Source organism: Accipiter gentilis, chromosome 14, assembly GCF_929443795.1.
Source record: "Accipiter gentilis chromosome 14, bAccGen1.1, whole genome shotgun sequence".
NCBI classification, from domain to species: domain Eukaryota; kingdom Metazoa; phylum Chordata; class Aves; order Accipitriformes; family Accipitridae; genus Astur; species Astur gentilis.
The window spans coordinates 18171041-18198908 of record NC_064893.1 but is presented as its reverse complement, the minus strand read 5'-3'; the positions used below and the strand labels follow the sequence as shown (position 1 = coordinate 18198908).

General features: G+C 49.6%; 1 protein-coding gene across 1 annotated transcript in view; it reads left to right on the top strand.

The window, feature by feature from the left end:
- The window catches only part of RALY (RALY heterogeneous nuclear ribonucleoprotein), a 139275-nt gene extending 116198 nt beyond the window's left edge, over positions 1–23077 (top strand). Inside the window, exons 3-10 of the mRNA XM_049817597.1 lie at positions 1804–2068; positions 7196–7268; positions 14582–14629; positions 14895–15055; positions 15734–15847; positions 16365–16510; positions 20958–21006; positions 21256–23077. Of these exons, the coding sequence (XP_049673554.1) occupies positions 1813–2068; positions 7196–7268; positions 14582–14629; positions 14895–15055; positions 15734–15847; positions 16365–16510; positions 20958–21002 (843 nt within the window). The 5' untranslated portion in view covers positions 1804–1812 and the 3' untranslated portion in view covers positions 21003–21006; positions 21256–23077. The remainder of the gene's footprint in view (positions 1–1803; positions 2069–7195; positions 7269–14581; positions 14630–14894; positions 15056–15733; positions 15848–16364; positions 16511–20957; positions 21007–21255) is intronic.
- Positions 23078–27868: the final 4791 nt, after the last annotated feature.

The following is a 27868-nucleotide window of genomic DNA, read 5'->3' as shown; positions in this document are numbered from 1 at the left end:
ATGGGACTATGGACAGGAGCAGCCCCCGCTGGGTATGCCAAGGATCTGGTAGCTCAGAAGGACATCGTCACACACGGAGCCAAAATGGGGCTCACCTGGCAAAGGGTTGAGATAGGTGAAGTTATCCCTCCTAACAGGTTTAAGAGGAGATAGAAGCAACCAGAGATTTCATGCCCTGTGGTGAAGTGCTGTGCAGGAGAAGACAGGGAAGAAGGAGGACTTGAATTTTTTTAAAGTCTTGGGTGCAACCAAAAAGCATGCCAGAAAATGTTACGGCTTTTTCCCAGGCTCTGCCTGCCTAGTGAGGAGTGTAGGGAAGACTTAACTGTGTGTTTCAGGGCTTGGCAAAGCCAGAGCATCACATGCTGCCGGTGTCAGTGTCTCAGGCCTAAGCTGAGCTGCGGGCAAGCAGAGCCTGCCAGGACTTGGGGAGCAGAATGAGCAGGTCCACAGGAGCTGCACCCATGCAGCTGCTGCTGTCCCCACCTTGGACCAAGCTGCTCAGGCAAACTTGGGCTTTGAGCCCGGAGAGCCAAAACCCCAAAGCCAGGCAGTGCTTCAGCTTTGCCCAGTGCCAGGGTAGATGCTGGGGTCTACCAGGGAGGGGACACGATGGCCCTGTGGTAGCAGTGCGTCCCCTGTGCCAGGCTCAGTGACCACCTGGAGTTGTGGACACCCTGGTGGCATTGCTCCAGGTGCTGGGAGTATCTGTGGGTGCTGCTGGAAGTGGCTGGGAAAGAGCAGTGCCTCAACATGCATCATAAAATACCTTCCATAGCTCTGAGCTGACTTTTCCCAGGTGAAAAACCACACACTATGTATTCAGTACACAATAGCAATCCCAATGCATCCCCTCTGTTTCTGGAAGATGAAAATCAAACTGATGTCTTTGGACAGCTGGAGTTTTTGCTGCAGAAATGTGAGCAGGCAGCCTGATAGGCAGCCAGACCAGCTTTGATTTCACACAATTTCCATCCCTGTCCCTTGGTCCTCTTAGTCCTCAGAGGCAAAGCCTGTTCTCAGGGGCTGCCCGTGAAATACCCCAGGCAAGAAACCTGGGAGTATCACACCTTGCAGCCGTAGGAAGCAGGTTGGAGTGGCTTCCAGCTGATCTGGCTGATGGCTTAGTGATTTCCAAGCTAACAGTGACACCTCGTGTTTGCACAAAATTCAGCTCAAAGCCCAGCGTGTAAAATGCGCATGCAGGCAGCAGAGTGCAGATAGATAGGAGCACATGGACTGCTTCACCACTTAAATCTCTTCATTTGCATCCAGACAACTCAAACCCTCTTCCAGCTGCAGGTGTGGACCCGCAGGGACAAGGCTGTCCCTGTGTGTAGTGAGAGCTGGCCTTTGCTGGGAGGTGCTCAGCAGGGGAAAGCCCAGAAAGGTGGGCATGAACAAAGGTGCTGAATGCAAATTGCTTTAAAAAGAGCAGTCCTTTGAATTGTAATTAAGTACAGAGAAGTAAAAGGGGTTTTTTTATAATAGCATTAAAGCTTTTACTTGGATGTAAAATTTATTTAAATTTTGGTTTGTCCTCTAAAAGCAACCAGCTTACACCCAGAGTGTCAGCCTGATAAATAGGTTTCCAGCAAGAATTTTGCGCTGGCTGTGACAGTCGCCTCCCCAACACACGGGGGCTCTCCGGAGATGGGATCCCCCCCAAGTCCTGACTAGTTGAAGTTGAGGAACTGGTTCCCTCGCTCCAGGCTTGCTGGGAGATTTATATCCCGCACCTCTTTTTGTACGACTCTGGCAATTCCCTTGCACACCTTCCTGACTCCCCATTTCTTCATTCAGGTGTTCAAGATGTCATTGAAGGTGCAGACAAGCAACATCACGAACAAGAATGACCCCAAGTCCATCAACTCCAGAGTCTTCATTGGCAATCTCAACACAGCCGTGGTCAAGAAGTCAGATGTGGAGACCATTTTCTCCAAGTACGGCCGAGTGGTGGGCTGCTCCGTTCACAAGGGCTATGCCTTCGTACAGTACTCCAACGAGAGGCACGCGCGTGCTGCTGTCCTGGGCGAGAACGGGCGTGTGCTTGCTGGCCAGACACTGGGTAAGTAGTTTCTTCAGCCATTTTGGGTGTCCAGGTAAAACACAGGTTGCTTGCTCCATAGGGGCTGGTCCAGGGATGGCCAGTCCAAGGTCAAACTGGGACATTGATCTGCAGATCAGGGTCAGGTCCAATGATGGTGAGCAGGTGAGACACAACCCAGTGATGACCGAGCAGGTCCCTAGTGACAAGGCAGGTCTGGGGCCAGGCTGGGAAGTCAGCCAATGGGACAGGATCAGCAGGGTCCATGGCCAGACACAGGCATGACTGTGACAGGGCTGGAGACCAGCGCTCCTACAAGACAGGGGCTGAAGGCTGCCAGGTCCCGTGTGGGTAGGGGTCAGAAGTGAGGCTCATCATGGCCATTTAGGTGTATCGGTACCCTCAGGGCTGTGACATTGTGGGTCAAAAAAATCATGTTATGAGCTGTGATTGTAGAAGCTAAAACACAGTTCTGAATCATCGCTTGTCTTTGTCCTTGATCTGGTGTGGAAAAACAAGTATGGGAAAAGACATTGCCTGGTTCCCTTTCTGGACCAGGCCTTACCCTTTGCCTGTCAAGACAGGTGATAGTCTAACTCAGACTAGCTCAGACTAACCTTAGCCAGCTGATGTTAAATGAGATAACTTCCCCCATAGACACAGGGAAGGCTCTCATCTGCACTGCTGTGTGGTAAGAAATAACAAACAAAACCACCCCAGCTGCTCCCAGCTGCATCCTTATTTTGCAGATTGCTCTGAAGTGTCACATGCTGAGAAGCTCTTGTCACCAGCTCTAAGTTGAGAATTGGAACTGGAGACAGTATTTTTAATGAAAAATTGTTACTTCCAAGCCTGCTGCAGGCAGTGGTCATTGAGCATGCAGGAGAGCGATTTGCAGCTCATTCCCGCCCTGCTTCTGGCACAGCAGTCTGAAATAAAAAGTTGCATGCTAGATCTGATCTTTAAGACAGTGTGCTGTTTCCAGCCATGGTTTATTCAAATATGAGAAACTTCTTTTCTCTTGCGGTCCAGAGAGCGGAGCTGCAGACTGAGGCAAAGCGCAGTGTGCCAGGGACACTTCCAGCCCAGGCATTGCGCACACATGCAGAGTCTGTAGATATGACATAGAGGGCCTTGGGGAGCAAAGGAGCTCATTGCGATGCTCCAGACAGATACAGGAGATGCAGCTAAGACACAGGCAACACTTGCCCACTTAGCTGGAGAGATGAAAGGTTTACCATGATAGGAACTTCTTACTGTCCTCTCTGTGCTGGTCCCAGAGGTCTGGCATGCCAACAAGACAAAAGGACTGTATTATAGCTGCAAGTCCTTTACATGTACTGGAGGAGGTGCAAATTTAGCTCCCTTTCATCTGCCTTCCTTTCATAGGCCAGTCTTAGCGTAGAAGAGCTCAGCAGGCTTTCTTTTGCTGTTCATGAACCAATATAAACACAGGGATATTCCCCTTTCAGGAGAATCCAGCAGAGAAGAAGAGCTGAACAATGTGGTTAGAAAATGTCTTTGCACAAAACAAGGTAGAAAGTCCTCCCCCTAAAAAAGAGGAGGTGATGGTCACATAAGAATGTGGAGAGGAAGGACAGGATGGGTCCAGCAGGGGAAATGGCAGGCACGTTGCTGAAGAGACGGTCCCTGCTTCTGTTCATGGGCAGGGTTTTGGGGGGGTCCTTCGAGGTGATGACAGAATCTTCCTCCTCAGGTGGGCAGCAGGAAGGTAGGTTGCTTTCTGCCCTGGCAGCTCCAGCTGGTAACTTTAGCAGGATGCAGCCACGCGATCCTGCGGAAGAGCTGCAAACCACGACTGCCAGGCAAATGTCTGTGTTTGGTGTGGCAGGAGCTTATGGGGAGCACAGTGGGGCAGCATGCCTCAAGACGGTGACAAGCGTAGGGGCAAAGTACCCCCAGCCTGCTCAGGGACAGCAGCTTGTTGTCCCAGTGCAAGGCAGCCTGTCCCCAGTGCCAGCAGGTAGTCACTCACCAGGACTGCATCCCTGCCCGAATCCAGAGCCACTCCTGCACGGCAAGCATTCGCTGTAATGACACAGTTGTAGCAGCCCTGCATGGCACAGTTTGAGTGAAACTGCCTTTGCTGCCTCAGCTGTTCAGCTGGGAAAGAGAACTTGCACCATCATTTAAGAAATGGGAAAGCATCATAGTTTTGCATGTGACATTAGTGCTGTGCCTGCCTCTCATCTGAGTGGGCATGTGGTTTAAGGATCTCATATCTCCCCCAGCATCCGTCAAGGTTCTTCCGTGTCCTTCTAATAGATCATGGAAAAGCTGATCCTTGCAGAGACCCTTAAGTGAACAACTCCAGCTCTCAGTGGTACTTGTCCCCTCCAGGAGCACAGCTGGCTGCGCTGCCCTGGGACAGTTACATGTGCCGGTGGTGGCAGGAGGGTTCAGCCCTTCATCTGCTCCCAAGTGCCAGTGATGCTTTGCAGGTGACATTTTCCAGCACATACCAGAATGAATGGGCAAAGCAAGCATCTTTCTAGCTCACATCCTTTAGCTAAGGTCAGCTCTCAGGCTAAGTGGTCTAATAGCATGTCTTCCATTTTTTCTTTTTTCTTCTTCCTTTGTCGTCAGCTATGCAAACAACCAAACTCGCTTTTTAATTGATCAGCAAGATACTGAATGCATCACGAAACAGAGGTGTTTGAAACAACAGCTGTAGCCCATCCTGTGCTAGGAGATGGACTGCTCTGCCCCGCAGGTCCTAGCAGCCTCTGTGCTTTCTCCAGAGGCTCCCAGACACCCTGGTTGTTGCAGAAGGCAATTACCATTCCAGTGGGGGAGCTCTGCACTGGAAGCTGGATCCACACCATAACTTGATCCTACCATGTAGGCTAGACAAAGCGCAGCCTCCCCATTTAGTGTGGGCAAAGGTGCCTGGATATGAGCAGGAGGAATAGATACTGCCTTGGGGTGGGTAGATAGATTCAGTGATGCAGAGGAGGGAGCCAGAATGGGAATGAGATGCAAAATCTGCCCAGGCTGAGGTGCATGCTGAGCACTTGTCTCTCCTTGTTCACTATCAAGGGAATCCTGAGGGTCATTGTCCATCACCACTACAGGTTGAAAGTATAAATCTCATGGTCTCTCTGCATGCACCGATGAAGGCTCTGCAGTGCTATTTCTAGCAGCGCATACCAGCAAATTGAGCTAATTGTTGTCATTATCCACCATTGGGCTTTCATTGCATCTCCCTTGAAGGGTATTAATCAGCATGGTGCTGTCATTAGCTCTCCGTTTTGCAAGAAAAGTGACTGGCAGCTGGCAAGATGCACCCTGACAGCAAAAAGGGTTCACAAGGGAACTGGAGCTGAGCACGGATGTGCTTGGGGATGCACCAAGGAAGAATTTATTCCTCTCCTCCTTTACAGCAAACAGCATTGCCAGAAGCATTGCATTGCTCAACAGACTCAGAAAGGCAACCACATGCATAATGTTCACACTGGCAGCAGTTGTCCATGGACCTGTCCTGTGGCCATGCGCGTCCTTGCTAGCATTCAGGCTCAGCGCTCTTCTGCATTCCCCTTTAGCAGTTGAGTATGGGAGGATGGAGGGTGAAAGGCAGCAAAGAAAACATGCTCTGATCTGAATATGCCTCAAGAGGAACATTCAATGTAATGGCCAAGCAATACCCTAATACCATACTTGTTATGCAAGCTTATAAATAGGCTAAGCTCCAGCTTCAGTAGGAATGATGTCTCTTGCTAGACCCTAAAAGGCAGTCCAAGGAATTCCACAGCAAGACATTTGGGCAGTGGGAGCAGGTCCGTGCTCCTTTGGAGCTGTGTCCCACGTGTGCAGCCTCTACTCCTGCTCAGGTTGTTTCAGCAGTGCTGCAGCTTTCTTGTGCTCCTGAAGATGATTTTCTTGGTTAATAATTAAGTCAGCAGACTGTTCACTTTGGAGAAATGTGGACAAGCTGGTCTACTCACCATCAAAATAAAGAGCTTGCAAAATGATCCATAAAGTCCCTTCATGCAGCATGAAAAAAGCAACAGTTAGTAAGCTTACACCTGCTGAGTTTCATGGCATATCCTGGAAGTCCTGAAGAGGTGAGAACTTAAATATCCCAGTTTGCAGTCACATATCCATGAACCCTGAGCCCCAGATGGAGATCTTCAAGTCCACCTGCACCGCAGAGCCTGCAACTTGTGCCACCAGCTTAGCACAAGGACCTGTTCCAATGCTGTGAGGCAGCCCCATGCAAATGGTGCTTTTGTTCTACGTAAGGAAATCCTGTCTTGCTTGCCTCAGATCTGGCACGCCCAGAGGTCTGACACCTATTTAGACAGAAAGGACCTGAAGAACAGAAAGAGTTTGGGGCTGTTTGGAGAAGCCAGCAGGGAATTTGCTCACTCCTAGGCCAAGAAATGAAGAGAAGGTGAGGCTTCATGCTCCCAATAGCTCACCTTTCTGCAGTTCTGGGGCCACACTCAGCGTTGGATTGCCAGGCCCTCGGCAGCCTCCGTGAAATTGGCTGTATCACTTTATTCTGACATCAGAAGCATGTTTGGCACCAAGGCCAAGGAGAGAAATTTCCTTAGTGGATTAGAAGAGCTTATTCTCACCTCCCCTGATAAGAAGATGCTCCTCCAAGATCAGCTGGAGTGGCTGCAGGCATATACCTGCACCCCATGCAGTTTTTAGTACAGCCCAGTCCACAGTGATGCCCAGCTGGCTCATGCTTAGCATTGATTTTTGTTCTAGAAGGAGCAAGGGATAAATTGTTAGCAATTAGCAGCATGCAGCAGTTTTATATATTGTCCATGCCTTGTCATAACAGCACCATGTTTTCCTGAGAAGCCTATCCCAGATTTGGGGAGGGGGGGGGGGGGTTAGACCACGTGCAGGGTGTTGACCTCAAAAATAAATGGTTAGTAGCTTTGTAGAGGAAAAGAAAGGGGCTTACCAAGTACAAGAATATATTTGCCTTCTTGTGAGGGCTCAGCAGAACACCAAACATGCTAAAAGTAGGTGGAAATGAGGTGGGAGGTGCGGAGGAGTTTGTTTCTGCTGATGGCAGGGCTGTGCACAGCCCCTCATGCTCCATGGTTGGGTCTGGCTGCTGGTGAGCGTGGACGTGCTGTGTCACAGCTGCGTGTCCATTCCTTGCAGATATCAACATGGCCGGGGAACCTAAACCCAACAGACCTAAAGGGCTGAAGAGAGCAGCCTCCGCGTTGTACAGGTAGGTCTCCACCGTGCCACCTCCCTGCAGCGAGGTCTCCAGGCTGGTATTTGCCTTCTGGCTGGGGCTGATTTTCGTACCCCCCAAGGCTGCTGCCCCAACCTCCCTGGCCACTACCCCAGGCAGCCTTGGGCTGCTGCTGCACATTCAGATCTTCTCCTCCCATGGGCTTCCTGGCCTTTGCAATGCCCCTCAGTGCTAGGCTGCAGGGAGGAGAGCCAGCAAGAGGTGTCAGTGGCACACCCAGGCTTGGGCGATGCCCATGGCATTGGGGGACTCTGCCTGGGCATGGTCCAACCTGTGAAAAGTGTTGGACCTGGAGATCATTGGAGAAAGGCGGGCAGCACCTGCTTTAACCATATCGGAGGTCTTGAAAGAGGTGTACCAAAAGGAGCACTCCTCTCCAGCCCCAGCTCCCCCAGCTGGGGAGTAGGAATGGGGCACAGTGATGCATGCTGGGTGTTGGGGGAGAAAAGAGACCAGGGATAATTTAGGGAAAGGTGCTGGAGAGAAGGGCAAGAGAAGAATGACAGGGAAAGGGAGAGAAGAAAGGAAGAAAGTGGGAAACCCTTGGGGCAACAAATGGAGGTGGACCAAGGAGGTGCCTGGGAAAGCCCCAAGGGAGCCCGTGCTGTGGAGCAGTGACCAAGGGATCAAGGGAACAGGAGGGACAAGTGGGATGTGAGGTCTGTGGGATACATAGCACGTTACAGATGTCAGAGTGAGCCTTCAGTGCCGCTGGTGCCAGCTCTAGAGACTTTATTGTGATTTTCACGAGAAGTGAGGATTTTCATTTAAACCCCAGCATCTGGAGTCATGGGAATATGGGAGAAACTCATTAAGTTCTTGCTCCTGCGGTTGCAGAAGGGAAAACTTGAAAAGGTATTTGGAGAGTACCCTGCAGGTTCAAGAATCCAAAACCAAACAACAAGATCCCAAAACGTGTCTTATTTATAAATTCTCATTATTCTTACACCAGTCTCATGGTATGGAGACTGGGGCACTGAGGCAGGATTTAGAAGGTGTGATGTTGGGAAGAAAAAACTAAAATCAGTATCAGGCTTATAGGTGAGTGTAATAAAAAAGGAAATCATGAGAAAGCTGTACTTTTTCTACAAAAAAAGAAAAAAAAAGTGAGAGGGATGAAGAGAAATAAAAAAACCTATGATTCAGACTCAGCCACACAGTCCAACACCGGCATGCTACGAAATGGCAAACCTCAGTGGTGGCAACGCTCTTCTGGCATAGGCAAACCCACCAGAGCTTCAACAACCTTCCCGCCACCACCCGCAAGGCATCTGTTGAGACCTTCATTGAGTCTCTCAGCTGAGCTCACTCTTTGCAGCTTTCACCAGGCAAATTTTTCCTCCCACCCTGGGCCAGCTTGGACCTTCACCAGAACTTGGCCGTCTGGATTCACAGGGGACACCAGTTGAGGGGAAGTAGACTCTGTGTTACTCACGCTGATATATGTGAATAGAGATGACAAATCTTTCTATTCAGCTGTACACACACGACTTCCATGGTCCTGGTAGCCATAATGCAAATCAATTCATTCCGTACATATTGCAATAAAGAGCATTTCATTTACTATTTTTCCATGCCTTGACTGCTAATACATTTCTGTTGAAATGACCGATATTTCAGACTTCCAGGCTGCCATGTAGATGAAGAGAGAGCGAACAAGAGATGTTTTCTTCCTCCCACAAATATGGATATGCTAAAATATGGGCCAGAGAACTACGTTGCTCTGAGCTTCGGCAATATTTCATCCCAGATTGGCTGTCAGATTTAAACTTTGCCATCTGGACTAGCAGAACTTACGATATCTCACAGAAAGCAGGGAATCCAGGTTTGCAGTGAGCCATGGTTATAGCTTCTCTAACCATCATAAATTTTTCTAAATGTTAGACTTCAAAAATCACAGCACTATAATTTATAGAAGTGCTGTGTTAAACACAGAAGATTATTTTTTCAAAGCTTGGGTTTTACTTTGCCTCACTCCAAGTCTGTATGAGAGGGTCGGGGGAAGGGAAATCTCTTTTTGGACAAAGAGGAGGCAACAATCTTGACAGTCTTACCTGATCCACTAGCCATGGGGGTATCTGGGTGAGATGTAGCCTCTCATCTACCTCCAATAGGTAAAACATACACACAGGTCCATGCCATCATAAATTTTCTCAGGTGTCTCCACAAGAGGGACCTTCAGTTAATATAAACCTTGCTGTCATCTATCTCTGCTCTCCACCGCTCTCTCTGGATCTTCAGAGCCTCCCTCCCTCTGCATCTGGCATTTGCCAGAGCATCCCTTTGCACATGGGAAGTCCCCTGGGTGCTCCTGCCTGGCACCCTGGCCACTGCTGCTGAACACGGACGTGCCTAGAGATACTGCGGATGAGTTAGTGAGGGTGGCTGGAAGATGAACTTGTATTTTGACCATGTCCCCCAGGTATTCACATACTGTGTCGCAAAACTTTTTGCCTTCTGGCCACACTTTTTTTGCCTGCATAGCAAATGTCTGGACAGGATTTCCTGGGGCATTTTGGGCCGCATTTGGGTCAGTGCCAGTGATCCTGCTGGGCTGTGAGTTGGCTGCTTGTTGCTGTGGGGTGGGAAGGGAAGGTGGGTTTGCCCAAGGACAGGGGGATCTGCCAGTGCTGCACTTGACCTTTGGACGCACAAATCTCCGCCCTTCTCTGAAATGCTGGCGCTAATGTTGCTCTGTAGCCAAAAGGACAGTGAGCACAACCTAAGCAAGAACTGCAAGAGCAACCAAGTGTCTGGCAGCTCAGTGGCCCAAGGAACTGCCTCTGAAATGGTGACAGACACAAACCACTGCTGACTTACTTTCACAGTCTACAGATGCAAGTGGACAGTGTCCTTCCAGCTCAGCTGGCATTCGCATCCCCTGTTATACCCATTACTATCCCTGCAGAAAGCTGGTGTCAACCCATCTCCAAACAGATCTACTGCTCCCCCGTCTCAGAAGCGGTGCTGGGAGCAGTGACACCCCGGCAAGCCCTGGTGCCAAATCCACACAGACAGGGCTGAGAAACAACCACAGGGCAGAGGAGGAGGCGAGCCACGGTACCAAACCAGCAGACCCAGCACTGGCAGTAAGGATGTGCACACTCTCCCAGCCTACAGCGGCCCCACTGCAGCCCCAGCGCCTTGGAAATGACAGGCTCCCTTCCCACATTTTTCTCCCACCTTCTCACTACCTTGGCTATTTGCAGGAGGAAGGAATCTCACACCAGATACACAAGATCATGAAAGCTCACTGTGTGATCAACACCAGATTTTCCAAGTAGCTTTCCAGTGGGTATTATTTCTGCTGCTGCAGTAATTAAGGTTGTGCAACCATTAGTAGAAGGATGGGAGCTGAGCACGACGTGTCACTTGTGATTATCAGTGCAGGGCTGTCAGCCGGTAATTAAAAGCACAGCTGCTCAAACGTACATTTGCTATTCAGGTACACGCTCAGAAATGGCACCACAAATGTAATGTAAAGGCAGCACATACAAACAATTGCCCTTCATTTATGACTATTTGGATTTTGAACCTTTGTGAGTCATTAATAAATGTTATTTAATTACTAAAGAAAAACGAAGCAGAAGAAATGCATCAGGAGATGGAAGCATCATGTTACTCAATGCAGCCTTACCGCCTTCTGCTGCCTCTCACTGATTGTCCCTGCCTTATTTTTAAAGGGCACCATGTCACCAACTGATTGAAAAATGGCAAAAATTATTCCTGTACACAAAGGAAGGCCTGCCAGATCACTGAAAATTGATTCATCAGTCTCAGGAAGGTTTATCCTACATGCAGTGAAATTTTCAGGCACACAGTGTCCAGATAAATCACCCATGCTAAGGTACTCACTTTACTAGCTTTTTTTCTTGCATTAATGTTGGAAGACCTGCCTTTTGCTCAATGCCTGACTTCCTAGGATGCTGGTAAAAGCATCCAGCCACTGCCTCCCTGGCATCATCTGTTAAGCCATGGCCTTACTGGCATGTTACAATGGGGTCATACAGTCACAGACTTTCAAAATCCCCTATTTCAGCCTGCTGCCTTCCTTGAGGGCTGTCTCATGGTTAGCAGGTAATGAAAGCAGTACTGCCAGAGGCTGAGTTCAGAGTATTTGCTGTCCTGCACCACACTGAGTCAAAGGGTGGATTCATCTCATGTGAGTTCAGCCCTCTATGCTGTCAAGGCTTTCATGTGGTCTGATTGTCTGGACTCCCTTTATGCTTGCTGGATAAAAACCAGTTCTTCACCTGACAGTATTTTAGATGTCTGCCTTTGGATGTGATGTACCATGACCTGGAACTGCCTCTCCCCTGGCTTGGATTTATCTCTACATTCCAGTGTCTGAAGCCAAGTGAGATGAATCCCACTGTTTTGGGGAAGTCGGGACCAGCTCCCCAGGATAATTATGCCCCTAATTCCTTTTCAAATGGGTGGAAGTGTCAAATCCCCTGAGGATTCCCCTGAGGATTCAGAGCCAGGGCAGGGGTACCCCCCACACAGCCTCTTGCTTTTCACCCACAAATAGTAGTAGATGCTCTTGGACCCACTGCCCTGCAGGTCAAGCATGTCATAAGCCAGCTCCACTGCCTCTGTAAACAAGCTGCAAAAACGGACCAGTAGTGATTTCCACCAGAAAAATGCAAGGCTGCCCAGCTTTGCTCACACATTGCCTATTGCAAATAGCGTAATAACATTTACAGTGTTTGTTAGCCACTTCATATACCAAACTGCTGTTTTGACTAGTCTTGAGAAAGGCTTAGGACTTCACCTGAGGTTTTAGGCTTATCCATCCTCCTCTGGTCCACACCAGGTTGAATCTACAGGTACTTGAGGCTCAGCTTCGTCCTGGTGGTGCTGGAGCTGAGCCCAGGAGTGAGGCGGATGTGCCCAAACCCTGCAGGGCAGGGTCGGTGATGGAGATGGAGGGCACCCACCCCCTTTGAGCCTTCGTTCCTTATTCCTAGAAGCAAGGCTTTGCCCAGGACAGGGCTGACGGCAGCAGGCAGCAGCCATGCGATGGGGTAAGAGCTGCAGCTCCTCTCCATCCCCATCTGTCCATGGAGCTGGCCACGTGCTGAGCCCACAGTGTCCACAGCTCTACCAACAGGGCTCCCACCAGGGAGTGAAGGCTTGGAGGAAAAGCCGGCTCAGACCAGGAGTATGAATAGGGTGAGAAGAAAGGAGTGTGGGCATTTCAAAATTTTGCCAAATTCCCCCAAGCTTTGTTTTGTTTGTGAGAAAATGGTCTAAAGCTGCCTAATGGTCCCCAAGCCACAGCGAGATTCCCAGCAAGAGCAACAGCCCATGGAGGGAGTTTTTCCAGTGAATAAAGACACTGCTTCAGCCCACTTGGAGTCCTTGAGCAGCAGAGAGATGCCGCTGTCTCCTCTTGCCTGTGGCTACAGAGAACATTGGCTCCAGCTCTGCTGCTGGAGCTAGCCAGAAGCAGTTCACCAGAGTCTGTCAGGATTGACAAATACTAAAAAATTGCAGCAATTTCATTTAAGTTGCATCTAAGCAAAAAAAAAATAATGAAGAGGGGGAGTCTAACAGTGTAGAAGCATCCTAGTTCAATTTTCCTTTCAAATGACTTCCTATTTTGATCGTATTCTGTGTTTATTGGATTCAAATAGAATGGGAGCCAAACATCCTTGGTGATCAAAATAGATTGGCAGGCTGAGGGGGGCTATTTTCTTGGAGATTTTCTGTATTTCCAGGTTTCATCCCAGGTTAGAACAAAAATCAAGTTACCAGTCATGAAAATCTCCATGAAAATACATTCCTTGTTCCATACTGCCCATCTCCTCAGCCATACGAACAGGCTGGTTATATTCCAGCAAGAGCTGATGTGGTAGGAATTACCTTTCCCAACTGTCTTTGGCCCCAAAGGAGCCCTCGTGTCTCCAACCATCCAGCATGTGCTTTGAGTCCCCCCCGAGGCATAGGCTGAGTCTCCACATGCCGCCACAGGCTTCTGGGGAACCCAAGGATCATCCAAGGAGCATGGAAAAAAAAACGTTTAAGAAACCAGACAGTTACTGAAACTAAACATTGGGTGGGAAGCCCAGTGCCAGCATAGGCAGGACCGGTGTCCTGGATAAAGCCTGGAATTTCTGGTCCAAACCATGCTTCCCACTGGCTGTCCTGGCCAGCCACACATTCTTGTCACTTCTTGCCTAAGATGCAGGACACCAAATTTACTCTCAGCTATGTACTTGAGCACTCAGCCTTCCCTCTCCCCATGCCCCAGTTTCTCCTGGCTCAGATTCCTTCCCTCTCCCCGTCACTCTCTTTCTTCCCATTAGATTATCTTTTTTTATAAGCCTCTTCAAACGGTTTCATGATGCAGGACAGACTCTTTGCTTTCAAAGGCTGCAATAACCATTCTCTTTGTTCAAAGCAGAGAGGAGGGAACATCAACATAACTGTCATTTAACCAGCAGTAATTCAGCCAGCAGCACACAAGGGAACCAGACGCTGTGTTTAGCCGGGGGTAGCTGGTACATTCAACAGCGTTGCTCTTCCCCGCTGCTGAGAGTGTGCCAGGGCATCAGGCAGCACCAGCGTGGGTCTTGTCTCTGAAGAGCTGTGATTGCCCGCTCTAACCACTGGTTTGCATTGCCTTGTGAAAAACTAGCTGCAGCAAGAGAGAAAGCGTGTTACTGGGTCTCCAGGGAGTGAGAAATACATTTCTCCAACTTTGGGTTAAAATGCAGTTCAAGCTTAAGAAAACAGGACATAGGCAATGTCTTGCTGGGAGGAGAGAGGTTTAAACATCTTCAATATCAAAGACATTAAGTTAATAAATATCCCCTTCTTCCTGACTTCTCCCCTAACAGTTATGTATGGTATGAAAAAAAAAATCGTACAAGGGTGGCGGTAGGGAAGTGCCCTCCTTCCACCTGGCAGGACGTGCACACTCGTCCTCCCAGCTGCAAGGGCCTGCAGGGAGGTGTGCTGAGCCCGGGAGAAAGATCTGGTGGGGGCTGAACGCACCAGACAGGGTGATGTTGGCGGCAGAGTGTTAACCTGGTTATCTCAAGGTGGAGCAAGAAGATGTGCGGGTGTATTAAAAACCTACAGACTGGGGTGGGGAGAAATGTCTGCAGTGAAGCGATGGCTGAGTGGGCACCAGCCCTCCTCCTTGGCCAGCTGCACAGAGAAGTCAAAAGTACAGCTAATGGAATAAGTAAAGGACCTGGGAGGCTCAGCAGGTGATGAGGGAGTAATAATAAATTGCCAGCACTAATTAACCCGTGCTGTCCTGACTGTCTCTGCAGTGGCTACGATTTCGACTATGACTATTACAGAGACGACTTCTACGACAGGTGAGCAGGGGAGGCATCAGCCAAAGGAGTTTTCTATGGGGCAGTGTCTTCCCTGTAGCACAGCTCGTGCTGTGGGAGGCGAGGTGGGGTGCAGGGCGGTCCAGCCCAGCCCAGTGCGGTGGGGTCCGATGGCCAGGCTGTGCCCTGGCTCAGCACCAGCCCTGCTCAGGCTCTGGCTGTGACACCCGACGGCCGGCATGGCAGGGCTGGGGGTGCTGCCGGGCTGCTTCAGCCCCCCCGCCCCGTCCTTCCTCCCTGGCTCCAGGCTCTTCGAGTACCGGGGCCGAGTCTCTCCGGTGCCCAGGGTGGTTCCTGTGAAGCGGCCGCGGGTCACCATCCCCCTTGTCCGGCGCGTGAAGGCGACGCTCCCTGTCAAGCTCTTCGCCAGGTCGGCTGCCATCGCCAACAGCTCGGCCAAGTTGAAGCGTGAGTATTTGCACGGGGTGCAGCAGGATGGTGTGGAGACTGGTGTGAACGTGGACCTCCCATCCCCAGGTGTTCACCCATGGGGCCAGATGCTCTCAGGGAAAAACCTTAAAAAAAACCAAAAACATCTGGAAACAACAGCCCAAGCGAGGGCCTTTCAGAAGCCAACAGGCTGCAAACGCAGCAGGGGAAGGTGCAAGTACAACCTAAGTGTGCCAAAGCCTGGTGCCAGCCTCCACAACGTGCTTGGACAACAGGCACACAGGCTTTTTTGGGTGCCTACGACCACCAGCAGCCCCCCCAGCTTTCCTTGCCGATGCAGTAACAGGCAGCAGGGCAGGGAGGGCTGGTGGTGGAGGAGGGCACATTGCTGCTCCGTGCAAAGCCAGCCTCTCCTCGCCAGCCCACCAAGCCCCTGTTAGCTGTGCAGGATGCCCTGCACACCATTCACCGCAGCAGCTTCCAGCGTAGATAAGCTCAGATACACCATGCAGCAAGGTGTGAGCGTCACCCACCTTGACCCCAGGGATGTGAGGGGTATGTTTCTAGCATGGGGTTTCTAGTTGATTTTTTAACCTGCTCAGCAAGGTGACTTGGGCCAGGCACAGAGGTGAGGCAAGCACCTTGGGTGCTCTGCGGGGCACTAAATGCCTTTTTTTTTTCCTTCCTTCCTCCAAGTGAAATGTAGCGAGCTGCAAACAATCAAAACTGAACTGACACAGATCAAATCCAACATTGATGCTCTCCTGGGCCGACTGGAGCAGATCGCTGAAGAACAGAAGCTGTCAACAGGTCAGTTGGGTGCACACGGTTGCCTCGGGGCCAGTCCGAGAATGTGCAACAAGTGAAATGCCCTGCAGAGCTGGCCTTGAAACCATCATAGCTTAGAGCATCTTCCAGGCTCTGACAGTGAAATGTTGACCCCCAGGTTCCAGGGTAGAATGACAGGACAAAATTGCATGCCAAAATCCCCAAATTATAGAATTGGGTTTCAAAATGATGAGATTTTTTTTTCTTTTGTCATATAGTTTGTATTCTTTTAGTCTGCTTTTTTGTTCTATTATTCTATTCCTATTCTATTCTGTCTTCCTCCCACACTCACTCCAGAGGGATGCAGAACAATGACCTGCTCTGCCCTCTCCAGGGTTGTTTTCAGGCAGCTTCCTCAAAATCAGCAAAACTTCCCATTGCAGAAAAAAACCCTAGATCTATTATTTACCTACCATCTGAATTTGGATTAGTGTTATCAGGCTCTGGACATTGCCTCCCCCAGCCCCTGATCCTGGTGGCTTGGCTCTTGCTCTCACAGAGGTACGGAAGAAGGCAGATGGCAGCAAAAGCGAAATCTCACAGGAAGACACAGCATCAGAGGCAGACGTCAACACGGAGGAGCCGCTGAATGGGGACGAGGGTGAGGAAGAGGGTCTCGCACGGGATGAGTGTGAAGATGAAATGGTAAGAGAGTTTGGGTAATACATCCCTCCAGCCAAAGGAGTTTAGTAACGGACCACAGTTTTACTGGAACTTACCAAATCCCCAGAAAGATAGTTTTTCCTTCCTCAAAAGAAATTGTTGTATTTAAATCCCATGATTGTTCACAGCTTGTTCTTTCAAGCTGTTCTGCTGCTTGCAAAAGCATTGACCTAGCAAATGCATGTGGAGACACTGAAGAAGCATGGTCGTCTCTTGAAATTCGGACCACATTTATCCTTGATTTCACAACTATTAATTAATGGTTAAAACAAGTTGCTCTGCTCCCAAGTAATTCTCAGGTGGATTGAAACATGTGGCAGAGACAGGCCATGTTATATTAACTGCACTTTCCTAACAACGTGCATTTGCAATGCCCTTTCATCTGGACGGACACCAAATGGCATAAACCTAGCTATAAGGTCTGAGCAAGCCACAACTGCTGTGCATGAAGCTGTACATCCACAGCAAGGGCAGCACACAAGCATGGCTGGCCTGATGTCATGCACGCATCAGCCCTGTTGGTGTCAGTCCTGCCCTGAATAAGGACACTCCCAGTGAACCCAGTGAGAAAATGTTGTGCCTGAAAAGCATCTGGATGGGAGCCCTGTTCTCGGGTACGCTGATGGTAAGGGTAATACAGGGCACTGTATTACCACTGGCAGCACCGTCATTTATCCCAAATTAAGACTCCTCTGAGAACAGGATCAGCTCCAGACCCAGGCAAAGGGCAACAGGGTGCTGGGGTTGAAGGACAGGCCTGCTTGCTGCCTATTCTGCAGGACCACAGCCCTGGGAAACCCAGCTGGCTGGCACAACTCTCCCACGGAGGCTTGCAGCACGTCGGGGCAGCCTGTGAGCCTGTAATGAGTGTGCCCTGCCACAGCTCCGCTCCTTCCCCACCCCAGCACTGGTGGCAGCAGAAGTGAGGATGAAGCTCAGCATTGCTTTCTTCTTCCTCACCTCCTCATCGCTAGGGTGACCGCACCACATTGCACGTGCACGGCACTATTCCTATGGCCAAAAAGCTCCTCTAACTCAAAACGCTTCCCAGCTTGTTTGTACTCTTCTGCTCTGCTCCACCTTAGTTATGATGGATGAGGGATCAGAACAGAGTCTTTCGGCTGTTTCTGTTTCTGGGGCCTCACAGCTGAAGTCCATGACTTCTGCTAAATCTAAGAAGAGATGATTAAGGGGAGACATCATAACAGACGCTATAAAGAAGAAAGGCAAAAGCTGGCCTCCATCTCTAAGTCAATTAGGATAAGGAAGGCCAGGTTTGAATTATATCAAGGGAAACAGATGGTAGAAATTAGGAGGAAACTTGCCAATGCTAATGATGATAGAACAGCACACAGCCTGTCAACAAAAAACCGTGGAGTTTCTGCCATTAGGGGGATAAGCAGACAGAGTGGACAGACATCTGCTGGTAATGATTTAAGAGGAGCTGGTCTTCATTAAGAGTAGATGAACAAGATGACTATTTCAGCTCCCTTCCATCTCTATTTTCTGTTACTCTCTGGTCCTGAAGTGGCACTGAGATCAGAAATATTTTACTGCCAACGTCAGACAGGCTCACGTGCTCAGCATGGGCCAGGTTAATGTCTGCAGTTCGTCTGCAGGATGTTCTCTTAAAGACTGCCAGGCTACTCACAAAAGCCATCCTTTGTATTTTGCTCCTGACCTTACAACACCAAACAGTTTTGAAGTCTTTCCAGTTCCTGGGGAGTGACTCCTTTATCCCACATCTCTGTGGCTTACACGCATCGGCATAGCCTTCACCACCTGCTGTCCACGGACATGGTACCCACACCGGTCCCTAAAAAAATTATCTACCCTTGGCTCTGAGGGGCAGTGGTGTCGCAGGAGAAGAGTCAGAGGTCACTCAGATCTGATCAGGTAGTTAGTTTATTGAGTTCTAATCAGTAAATTTAGGTATGTAAAATAGTTAATAAGCGCAGTTGGATTGGTAGTCAGTACTCTACTACACTTACTATGGGATACAAAGATTATTGTGTAAGCTTGCTATACGTATCTTAAATGTTACATGCATGCAAAAAATGTCACTTACCAATCCATTGATACCTGGCGTCAGGTAAGGGATATCCCAGCCTTGAGGAGTAACCTTGAGAAGCGTCCCTACTCAAAGGGAGATGCCCGTCACGCAGCCCACTGCTGCGGTGGGAGAGCTCAACAGACCCTGATGGCTTCAGATATTTATAGAGTGAAGTGGTTGATTCGTAGTCAGATTCTCTGCTGTGTTCATGCAGTTCTGGCCAGTTATCAGCCCAGTCTCCAGCCAAACCATTTTTTTGAGTTTGGTGCTGGGTTCTCACCAACAGCCTCACACAATAGGATTAACTTTGTTTAGGCTTACTTGCTGAGCATCTGCCTGGACCAAAGTCCAGTTAGTTCAAACAGGAGTAGTGCATCCATCACAAGTGGGAAAGACATAGTTTATGCAAGGCAGGAACCGGACCTGCCAATGTTTGTGCAGTACCCAGCAAAGAGGCTTCCCTGCCATGACCCTCTTCCCCATGGTGACAAGTGGGGAAGATCCAATTGGACTTGGGTCTAGGTCCCACCTATACCCTCTAGACAACTGTAGGATGTCTCCTGGGGACCAGCAGGCCTAAGCATCCCTGTTCGTAGGGGACTTCACTGAACCAGAGCTCATGTGAAAATACTACGGCTAAGCAGACTGGTGCTTCACAGTGGTGTGAACCCCAGCTGGGTGAGGGGAAGCATTTTAGACCCCAAGAAAGTTAGGCACACAATTTCCATTGAAAGTCAATGGGAGCTGGGCAAATACTTCCTTTCAGCCCCACTTCCAGTGCAAAGTTGGCTGCCCTGGTTTTGCGCACAAATCTCTGCTTGGCCTTGGTAAAGTTTTCAGCATCACCTGGGGAAATCAAGTCCAAAATACACACCGCAGCCCACAGGGAGAAGGACAAGGGGGGGCCCTCACCCAACATGAGTTTGTGCCCTATTCAGAGGGTGGGCAGGAAAGGAGCTCTGCAGAGAAAGGATAAAATAGGTAATGCTTCATTCCCACAGGCTCTGCCACTAGGCTCAGGGACCTGGGAGGCAGGTCTGGAGATCAGGCCTGAGATCAGGAGGCTTCCTCTAGCCATCCAGAGGAGATTTCATAGCAGGCAGTCTGTAGCAGATGCCTGCCATGATGTCACCTATGTTTGTCTGTCCCCTGATCCTCACCCACAAGCTCTCAGCTGACTCATCACCTGTTCCAAGGCAAATCCCTGTGCATCTGAGTTATTCCTTTGCCCAGAGCACACACCATCTCACCTGGCTTTCCTGAAGAGCCTGTTTCCAGGGTACTACCTGCTCTGTAATTGCAGAGAAGGAGCCTTTGTTCTGTTGCCAGAAGTCACAAGCCTCCAGACTTCCTTCACTTGGGAGTCTCCATCCACAGCTCCTTTGAGCGTAGTCTCCAGCTGTCTCTTCTTCATGTATTGCAGTCCTGAGGCTTTTCCCCTGCAGGGTCTCTGCAAAGACCCTGTTGATCTCCCTGATGATGGTAAAAATCTGTTTATCTATCATCTCCCCCAGTGCCCTGTAAACCAGCCTGCTGCTAACAAGATTGGGACTGGGCTCCCTTGTCTTTCCTTTCAGATAACCTAGCATCCCCTGCAGACCTCTCCTGGATCCATTTCTATCTCTGAAATATTCACCACAAAATTTGGCCTATGCAGGAGATGATGGATAAAATACTACTGCTGAGCACGTAATTCTTTTAATGATACTGCATTGCAGAATGGCTCCAGAAGGGGGACTTTCACACGCCATGCTTTCAAAACCACTGTTGCATGGGGAGTGGTTCAGCACATCAGCACTATTATAGTGGCCTTTGGAGTGATGAATATTATGAGTGTTATCATTCTGGATGATGAGTTCTGCTGCAAACTGGGACCAGTTCCTGTGTTCAACAGCAGAGTAATTACATCGTACATGATTTGCGATTGCCGACTGACTGCGCCTTAACATCATTGGGCAGTTCCAGTAACACGGGAATGCCTGTTCCCTGGTGTGGGCCATTCCTAGTTCCCAGGTTAACTTCTCACAGTGCTACAACAAGGCACGAGCTCTGCAAGCACACACAGTAAACTTTATGAAAGTGCTGAGCATAGACTTAACCTGGCCATGCAGAAATTCCTTTCCAGAATAAGGAGCCAGAGGAAATTTTTGGTTTTGCCTGGGACTGTGTCTGCCAGAAACCACAGTACGCGGTGTCCACATCAGGTGTGTTTTTTAACTCCTCCACCATACTGGGCAACCTGACACTGCTAGCAGTGTGCAAGCTCTCCCACATCATGGTACCAGCTGGTCACTGCATGTGAGGCGTCGTAGTGTCCCAGGCAGGGCAGGAGGGACACGTGGTGATTTACTGTTTCTGGTTCTCTTTTCCATCCAGGAGAACAGCCATTACACAGATGTGGAGGATGCCAGACTACAGTAACCAGGTACAGCTCACACACTGCTTTTTAGACGCTGATTCTGAGCAAAAGCTTTCATTCCATGCATGTTGGGGTGGGGGTGTTTGCTGCTTCAGAAGATGATCTTTTCCACTAATCCTCTGTGTTTCCCTAGTACTGAGCCTGGCCGCTCAGCTGGGTGACTGGTCAGCCCCCTCTCCTTTTCCTAAATCACAAATCTTTGAGGTTCAAGGAAAACGATGTACCTTCCTGCCCCCACACCTTCTCTCCTTGCAGACCATTCAGAACAGCAGTGAGAAACAGTGTGAGGAAAGCACGAGGCTAAACCCTGTCCTGGCACGTTGAGCAAGACAAACTGAATTGAAGTGCTGCTGTCCTCTCTACCTGGCATTCAAAAGGAGAAACATGGCCTGACATCTTCCATCCATCTGTAAAGTAAAGACAAAGAAACCTCAACACCCCAGTGAATCCCCACTACCCCATGCAATGGATTCGGAGCTCTGCAGCCAACAGAGGCAGGAACCAAACCCTGCACAATCCATAACCATCACTGACTGGAGAACAGGAGAGCAATTGTGTCACCAAATGAGTCAGAGCTGTTATAGAGCTTTTTGTAGGAGAGGAGGCAGAACTAAGCCTAACCCCATAAAGACATTTTTTTTCTGTGCTAGGTGAGAGCCAGAGCATTTGCTAACTGGGGGAAAAAGTACTGTCTCGGTTTGGACAATTTGTGTTCTCACACTAAAGGTCATGTTGAGGAAGAGGGTGTGGGGTGACCTGTCCTCCCAGAACAGTCACCTCCTGTCGTGTCTCTTTTGCCCTATGAGTTGCCACGGGTACACGGTCACTTCCAGGCGGAAAGGAGTCGGTGCTGGTGCCTGTGCTGTGCTCTTTGCAGCTGCTTGAAGAGAGGGGAGGGAAAGGAAGCTGCCTGCAGGAAAGCAAGTGATCCCAAGCAGGAGAAACAAAGCATACGTCATCTTCAATGGTTTGGTCTCCTCATTCTCCGCTGAGCAAGTCTCTGCAGAGTGAGGGCGTGCAAGCATGTGGGGATGAGACCCTTTTCTTGAACCAGCTGCTCCCTGGAAGGGATGTAATCTACCCACTTCTCCAGCCCACGACCAGAGACATCAGCCTCTTCCCCAGGGTGCTCATGTCTCCTCTTGCCCCAGCCTCGCTGGGTCTTCACACCAACCTGGCACGCCAGGAGAGCTGTGTGACAGCTCCTGCTCCTGACTGCGAAGGCTGTGCTCCATCACCAGTCAGACAGGTCTGCACAGCGTGACAATTTGCCTGAGCGTAACGAGACTGGCAACAGTGAATACCCTGAGCACGATGCATGTGGGCGTGCAAGCACCTCCCCTGCCTACCAAATTCAAGCTGCTTTTGACCCATGCCATGTCCTGCGAGCAGAGGGCTGCAGCAGCCAGCATGCGGCTTGTCATGGGAACCCCCTTACACCACAACACCCAAGAGGTCTCTCGGCCTTTTTCTTCTTGCTCGTTCCTCCATTGTGGACTTATCCAGTTTTTCTGAGTTCAGGGGTAGATGGGACTGAAACTCACGCAGCACTTTATTCAGATCAGATGGGTCCTGCCCATTTCCTCTCCAAAACACACACACACACATACCAGTGCTTTGAATCCAGAACAGTGTCCACACCTTCTCCTTGGTCAAACCCTCCCACAAAACGTGTGCCCCCCCCCCAGGTCGTATAGAGTGCTCTGAAAGGGGACTCCTGCTTTCTGCTCCAGCGCTCAAAGCCAGACCTCATCTATGTCATCTCTCTTTGAAGGGTGAAGGGGAAAACAGGTCCTGGGGGGCAATGCTTCCCTCTCCCGAGGGCCATTCTGGAGCAAGCATGGCTCTTGAAGCACAATGTTTTATTTGCATTTCTTAGTTTCAAATAATTCATGAGGGATTAAAGGGATAACCGTGCTTTCCCCTACCTTTTTCCGGTTCCTGTACAATTTATCCATTGTGTTGTACTGAGCCGTTGTAGAGCTGTTTTCTAGGCTTTGAGAGATGAGCTGCAGTTTTTGCTATGAACTGACTGCGATGCTGATGTTTGGGAGAAAGGTGACCTTGTACATACAATCCTGTATAATAAAAGAAAGAAATATAATTTGCTTTGGCTTGCTTCTCTCTCTGTCATACATACACATACACACACACATACTTTTTTCCTCTATTTCAGACAACTAAGTCTTTCCCTTTCTAGGTTTTAGCTGTGCCCGCAGGATTTGCTTTCCCTTACACAAGGTATATATCCCACTGGGCTGAGCAAAACATCTGGATTCACAGGGACCCTGGGACTCTTCCTCTGAGGCCTGGAAACTCATTTGATGCAGGAGAGCAGGGGACAAATCCAAGCCTTTAATCTCTGGACTTTGCACTGGTCCATCTCAGACTGGAAAGAAATGAGGCTGCTGTTCCAGTTTGCATGAGCCAATGGTGCTAATAAATTCTCCTTAAGCACAATGTCTTCTGGCCATCTCCCCAATCCCTCCCTCAGCAGATCAAAGCTCACACAATGTTGCCAGCTGTGCTCGTGTTCACTGGAGTAAGCATCCAAACCCTGGCACCTTTGGCACCTGATCTGTGTCTGGAGGACCCCAGTGACCATATGGTGAGAAGCCAGCTGCTACCACGCTTTCAATGCTTTTTTAAGTTTCCAGTTCTAGAAAGTTGTCTGCTGAGCCTGGCCTGATCCATCACCCAGCACTGGAGGGCAACACATGCAGCTGCCTATTGCATGTGTTCATGGTGAGTCTGGGAATGCTTGAACATCCATCTGTCCTGCCATCAGTCACCTGTTCACTTCAAGGTGAGGAAAGCAGCGTCGTCAGACTAATGGCTGTATGTCTTTGCAGCTGGGGAGAAGGAGAAAAGACAGGGGGGCGGGAGGACAGAAAAAAAGCAAGTCAAAACATTTGCCTATCAAGATGATCAAAATCAGCCCAACCTTAGGCCTGTTGAGCTGTGTTTGTGGGCTCTGAAAGCGACCACGGCTCAGTGCCTCAGAGGAGGGCACAGCACTTCCCTGCTCCATCCCCACCCCAAGCCCCTGGCTCACTGGCCAAACACGCAGCCTGGCACTGGGCTGGGGCTGGGTAGTTGTAGCACCATGCAGCTCACGAGCTTTAGGCCATTAAAGGATGGTCCAGGTCTCCTAGCAAAAAACTGTTCGATTTTGTTAATTATTCTGGGGGGGAGAATGAGGGACTTTGGGAGCATTACTGCAGGCCCCTGTATGGTAATTACCTTCGCTGTTGGCTGTAGATAGGGCCTCAGTGAAATGAGTTACGGGTTTTTCATGCTCATTGTGTTCTATATGTGGCCATCCAGAAAATCTTTGCATGAAGAGGTGAGGACACAACGGTGGGGTGGGAAAGGGAATGCCCACCGCCCGTTTCACCCCTTAAAGCCATCAAGCAGCTGCAAAGCTTCCTGCTGGCTTCACTGGGTCCGTCAAGAGAGAAACAGAGGGAGAGGAGGTGTGTGTGTCCCCTCCCTCTGAGCACTGCTTTCCCAAGGATAGAGAGGGTGGGCAGGGGGAAAGGCAGATGCCCACTGCAGGGGCACGAGGCAGAGGGGCAGAGCTTTGGAGAAAGAGGCAGGTGAATGCACGTGGGCAAGAGCAGCCAGGGCTGTAGAGGTTTAAGGACTCCAGAGTATTTATAGCAGACAGTGTGCAGATGAAGGCATCAGTGCTACTTAAGTGTGCACCTGATCACAGTCTGCTCCTCTTCCCCAGCTGCCCCATCCCACCTTCCCAAGCATGAACACACACATGAGATACAGTGCAGGGTGCTGCATGCTCGGAGCACAGCACAGCGCTTCAACCACAGTGCATCCATCCTCAACCCCAGCCCAAACCACGCTCTGCTGTCACACAGGAGCAGACCGCAGTGAAGAGCAGAAGCCCCATTACTGTCCTTGTCCTGGTTAATAGAAAGATGTGTGGTCCTCCCCAAGATATTTTAAATACCCATGACACAAAAAGATCTGTCAGATCTCATTAGCTCCAGAATGAATATAAAGGGGTCCCACCCTATATACTCCCAAACTCCTTTTCCATGATCTAGTGTCCAAATAGAGTCGCTCCCAGTAAACGGTCCCTGCCCTGCTGGGATGTGGGAAGACAAAGGTTGGGCCAGTCCATTCTTCCCGACATTTCCCCCAGGACAACAGTTAATTCAACATCTGCACATTCTGAAGAAAAATGACCAACATAAGCTGAGCAACTCATCTGAACATATATGCAGTTTCCATCTTGTGAACTGGAAAAAAAAATATGCTTTTGTTAAAGCCTTTCCCCACCACCCACAAAGACAAGATCTCATTACCAAGTGTTCTGGATCTCACCTGGTGTCTCACGTTTGCTGCTCTGCTTGTTGCCATCCCATCTGCGTTTGGTGGCAACAGCAGTGTGGTCTTTGATGGAAACAAAACCAAAGGTCTCAATCCCCACAGCCTTGCCTGCACCACTGTGGAAAACATGAAATGTATGAGATTGCTGACACGCTTTGGGCTTAATTGTGCTGCTGTGGATGGGAATAGCAGATGTGCAGGAAGTTTTGGTGGTCTGCTTTTTCATATGCTGGCCTTGGCAGTCATTAGAGCAATACAGCAGGGTTACTCCAGTCCCAAATCCTCCTTTTATGTGCTTCTGGACATGGAAAGACAATCTGTTGGGCCAAAACGCCTGTGATCTTGCATTCAGTTTGAGTCAGGAGATGCAACAAAAGCCTCCGCTGACTTTAAAAAATCCTATTAACTTTAATGAGCATCACAGCTGAAGTCCATGCAGTGCTTTGGAAATACTTAAGTTATTGTGGCTGTAATAGGACCCATTCCTTGGGAAATTTGTATAAGCCAGTTGCTGCCTCTGTGAGAGTTGTCATATCCCTCCTGCATTGTCTTCCCATTATCTGCAGGAGATTTAATTCCATATTTTTCTTCTTCTCAAGAAAGTTGTGGAAATATTTGGAGACGTGGTCAAGAACTCCAAGGGCTCCTGGTAGAGTCCATCCATCCTCTGCCAGGAAAATACACCCAAGTCTTGGACAGGGATGGTCCAATGCCAAAAGGACTTGGCCATAACCGAAATCTTCTGCGCATGTCTGGCAGAGGGGCTCGAGCAGCCGTTCCTGCCTGCCTAAGCCCTGCACTGCCAGCACTGCTCACACACCCATCATGGTGGCATATGGATGGGCACGTGTCAGTACAGATATGCTCTATCAGTTTAGCAAGAAACCCCTCAAATTGAGCACCTTTTCATTGCCCAGATTTACTTCCTAGCAGGTGGATTGTTTTCTCTGTCAGGTTTGAGAGGGCTCCTCAAACACATTTTCCTATGGGTCCCAGCTTTCACCCCCTCCCTGGGCTCACAGCCCAAGTGATTCGCCCAAAACAGTTGCAAAGGAGACCCAGAGAAAGCATGACTGAGATAGAGAAGATGCGAGAGGGGGAAAATGGAAGGATAGGGGTGAGAGAAGCAGGCAGAAGCAGGAACCCAGGGTCCCAGCCCTGCCCACAGAGCTGCCTATAGCACATGAGCCTCCTTGCTGACACCTGTACTCCCGTTTTGCAAGCAGACGTCACTGGGGGTGAAGCACGGACCAAAGCTGCAGCCTCCCCCCGTGCTCACCAACCACTTCTTCACCCCTCCAGCCCCGCTGGTGGGCAACCGCTGCAGTTCCTCTTCAGCCACCGTGGCTGAATTCACCACATTTGGGAGCTAGACATGTCCCCGCTTGGCTGTTGGGTTGGCTGCGAGCAGCTGGACGGGGATGCTTTCAGCCTGTCAGCAGCTCTGGAGCACAGACCGTCGCACTCTGAGCACAGCATAAGCAGCTCCTCGAGGCCAAGGTGAACATTTTCTGCATTAGGACCACAACAGAGACCTGGGCGGCTTTGAGAACATTTATCTGCATGTCTCCTTTGGGTGCGACAAGGTGGCGACACTTAAATGTATCCATTTAGACCGCTTAAAGACCAGTCTGGATGTGGGGCCCAGTGACCCAAACGCAGCATCCTACCCCAGCACAATGCAGGAGCCCGGCAGCACAGGAGACTTGTCCTCGTAAGCAGGTCCAGCCCCGACCATGGGTCTGCACAGCTGCAGGAGCAGCCCCAGACTGCGGCAGCACAACATTCCCAGAGGCAAAAGCGGTGATGTCTAAGTGCCAGCAGAGCTGGCTATTAATACTGTATCATGGGGAGAGAGCATGTGCACATGCTGTTAACACAAGAAATTAGGAACTTGTTTGCATATCAGCATCTAATATAATAATTCAGTAAATGCATTAAGAGCTTTATGTGAAGGGAGTTCAGGCTGGGCAGGAAGCAGGCAGCCAGCAGGAGGCATAAAGACAAAAGTAAACATAAAGCATACCATAATGAACTATTGTTGTAGCTAAAAGCTCTTCTAAAGTAATTCACATACACCTGGCTGATTGGGTATGAACAAGGAATCAGAAATAATTTTTACGTACTCGGAGCACTTACGGCCAACACAGCCACCTGGGACGCACATTTGCATTCAAAAGCCTAAAAACTTCAAGAGATACTAGAGACATAAAAGGAGAAACAAAGATGTGTTAACAGCAATGTGGGAAAGTGGATTTAAACTAAAAGGACAGCAAAAAAGAAAAAGGAGGACATTAAGAAAAATAACAGCACAGGCACACAACCCTCCAGGGACACTACAGCCCAAAGTGTAACCCAGCAGACAGGTATCCCCAATCCCCATGAAATTTTCCAGTTCTCATGGCCCAGACACACGGGACATCCTAGGAGAAAGCAGCACAGCAGGAACTTGAAAGGTATCCAGGGGTTACATTGGACCAAAAATATAACGCATATCAGTTTTAACTTGTAGTCA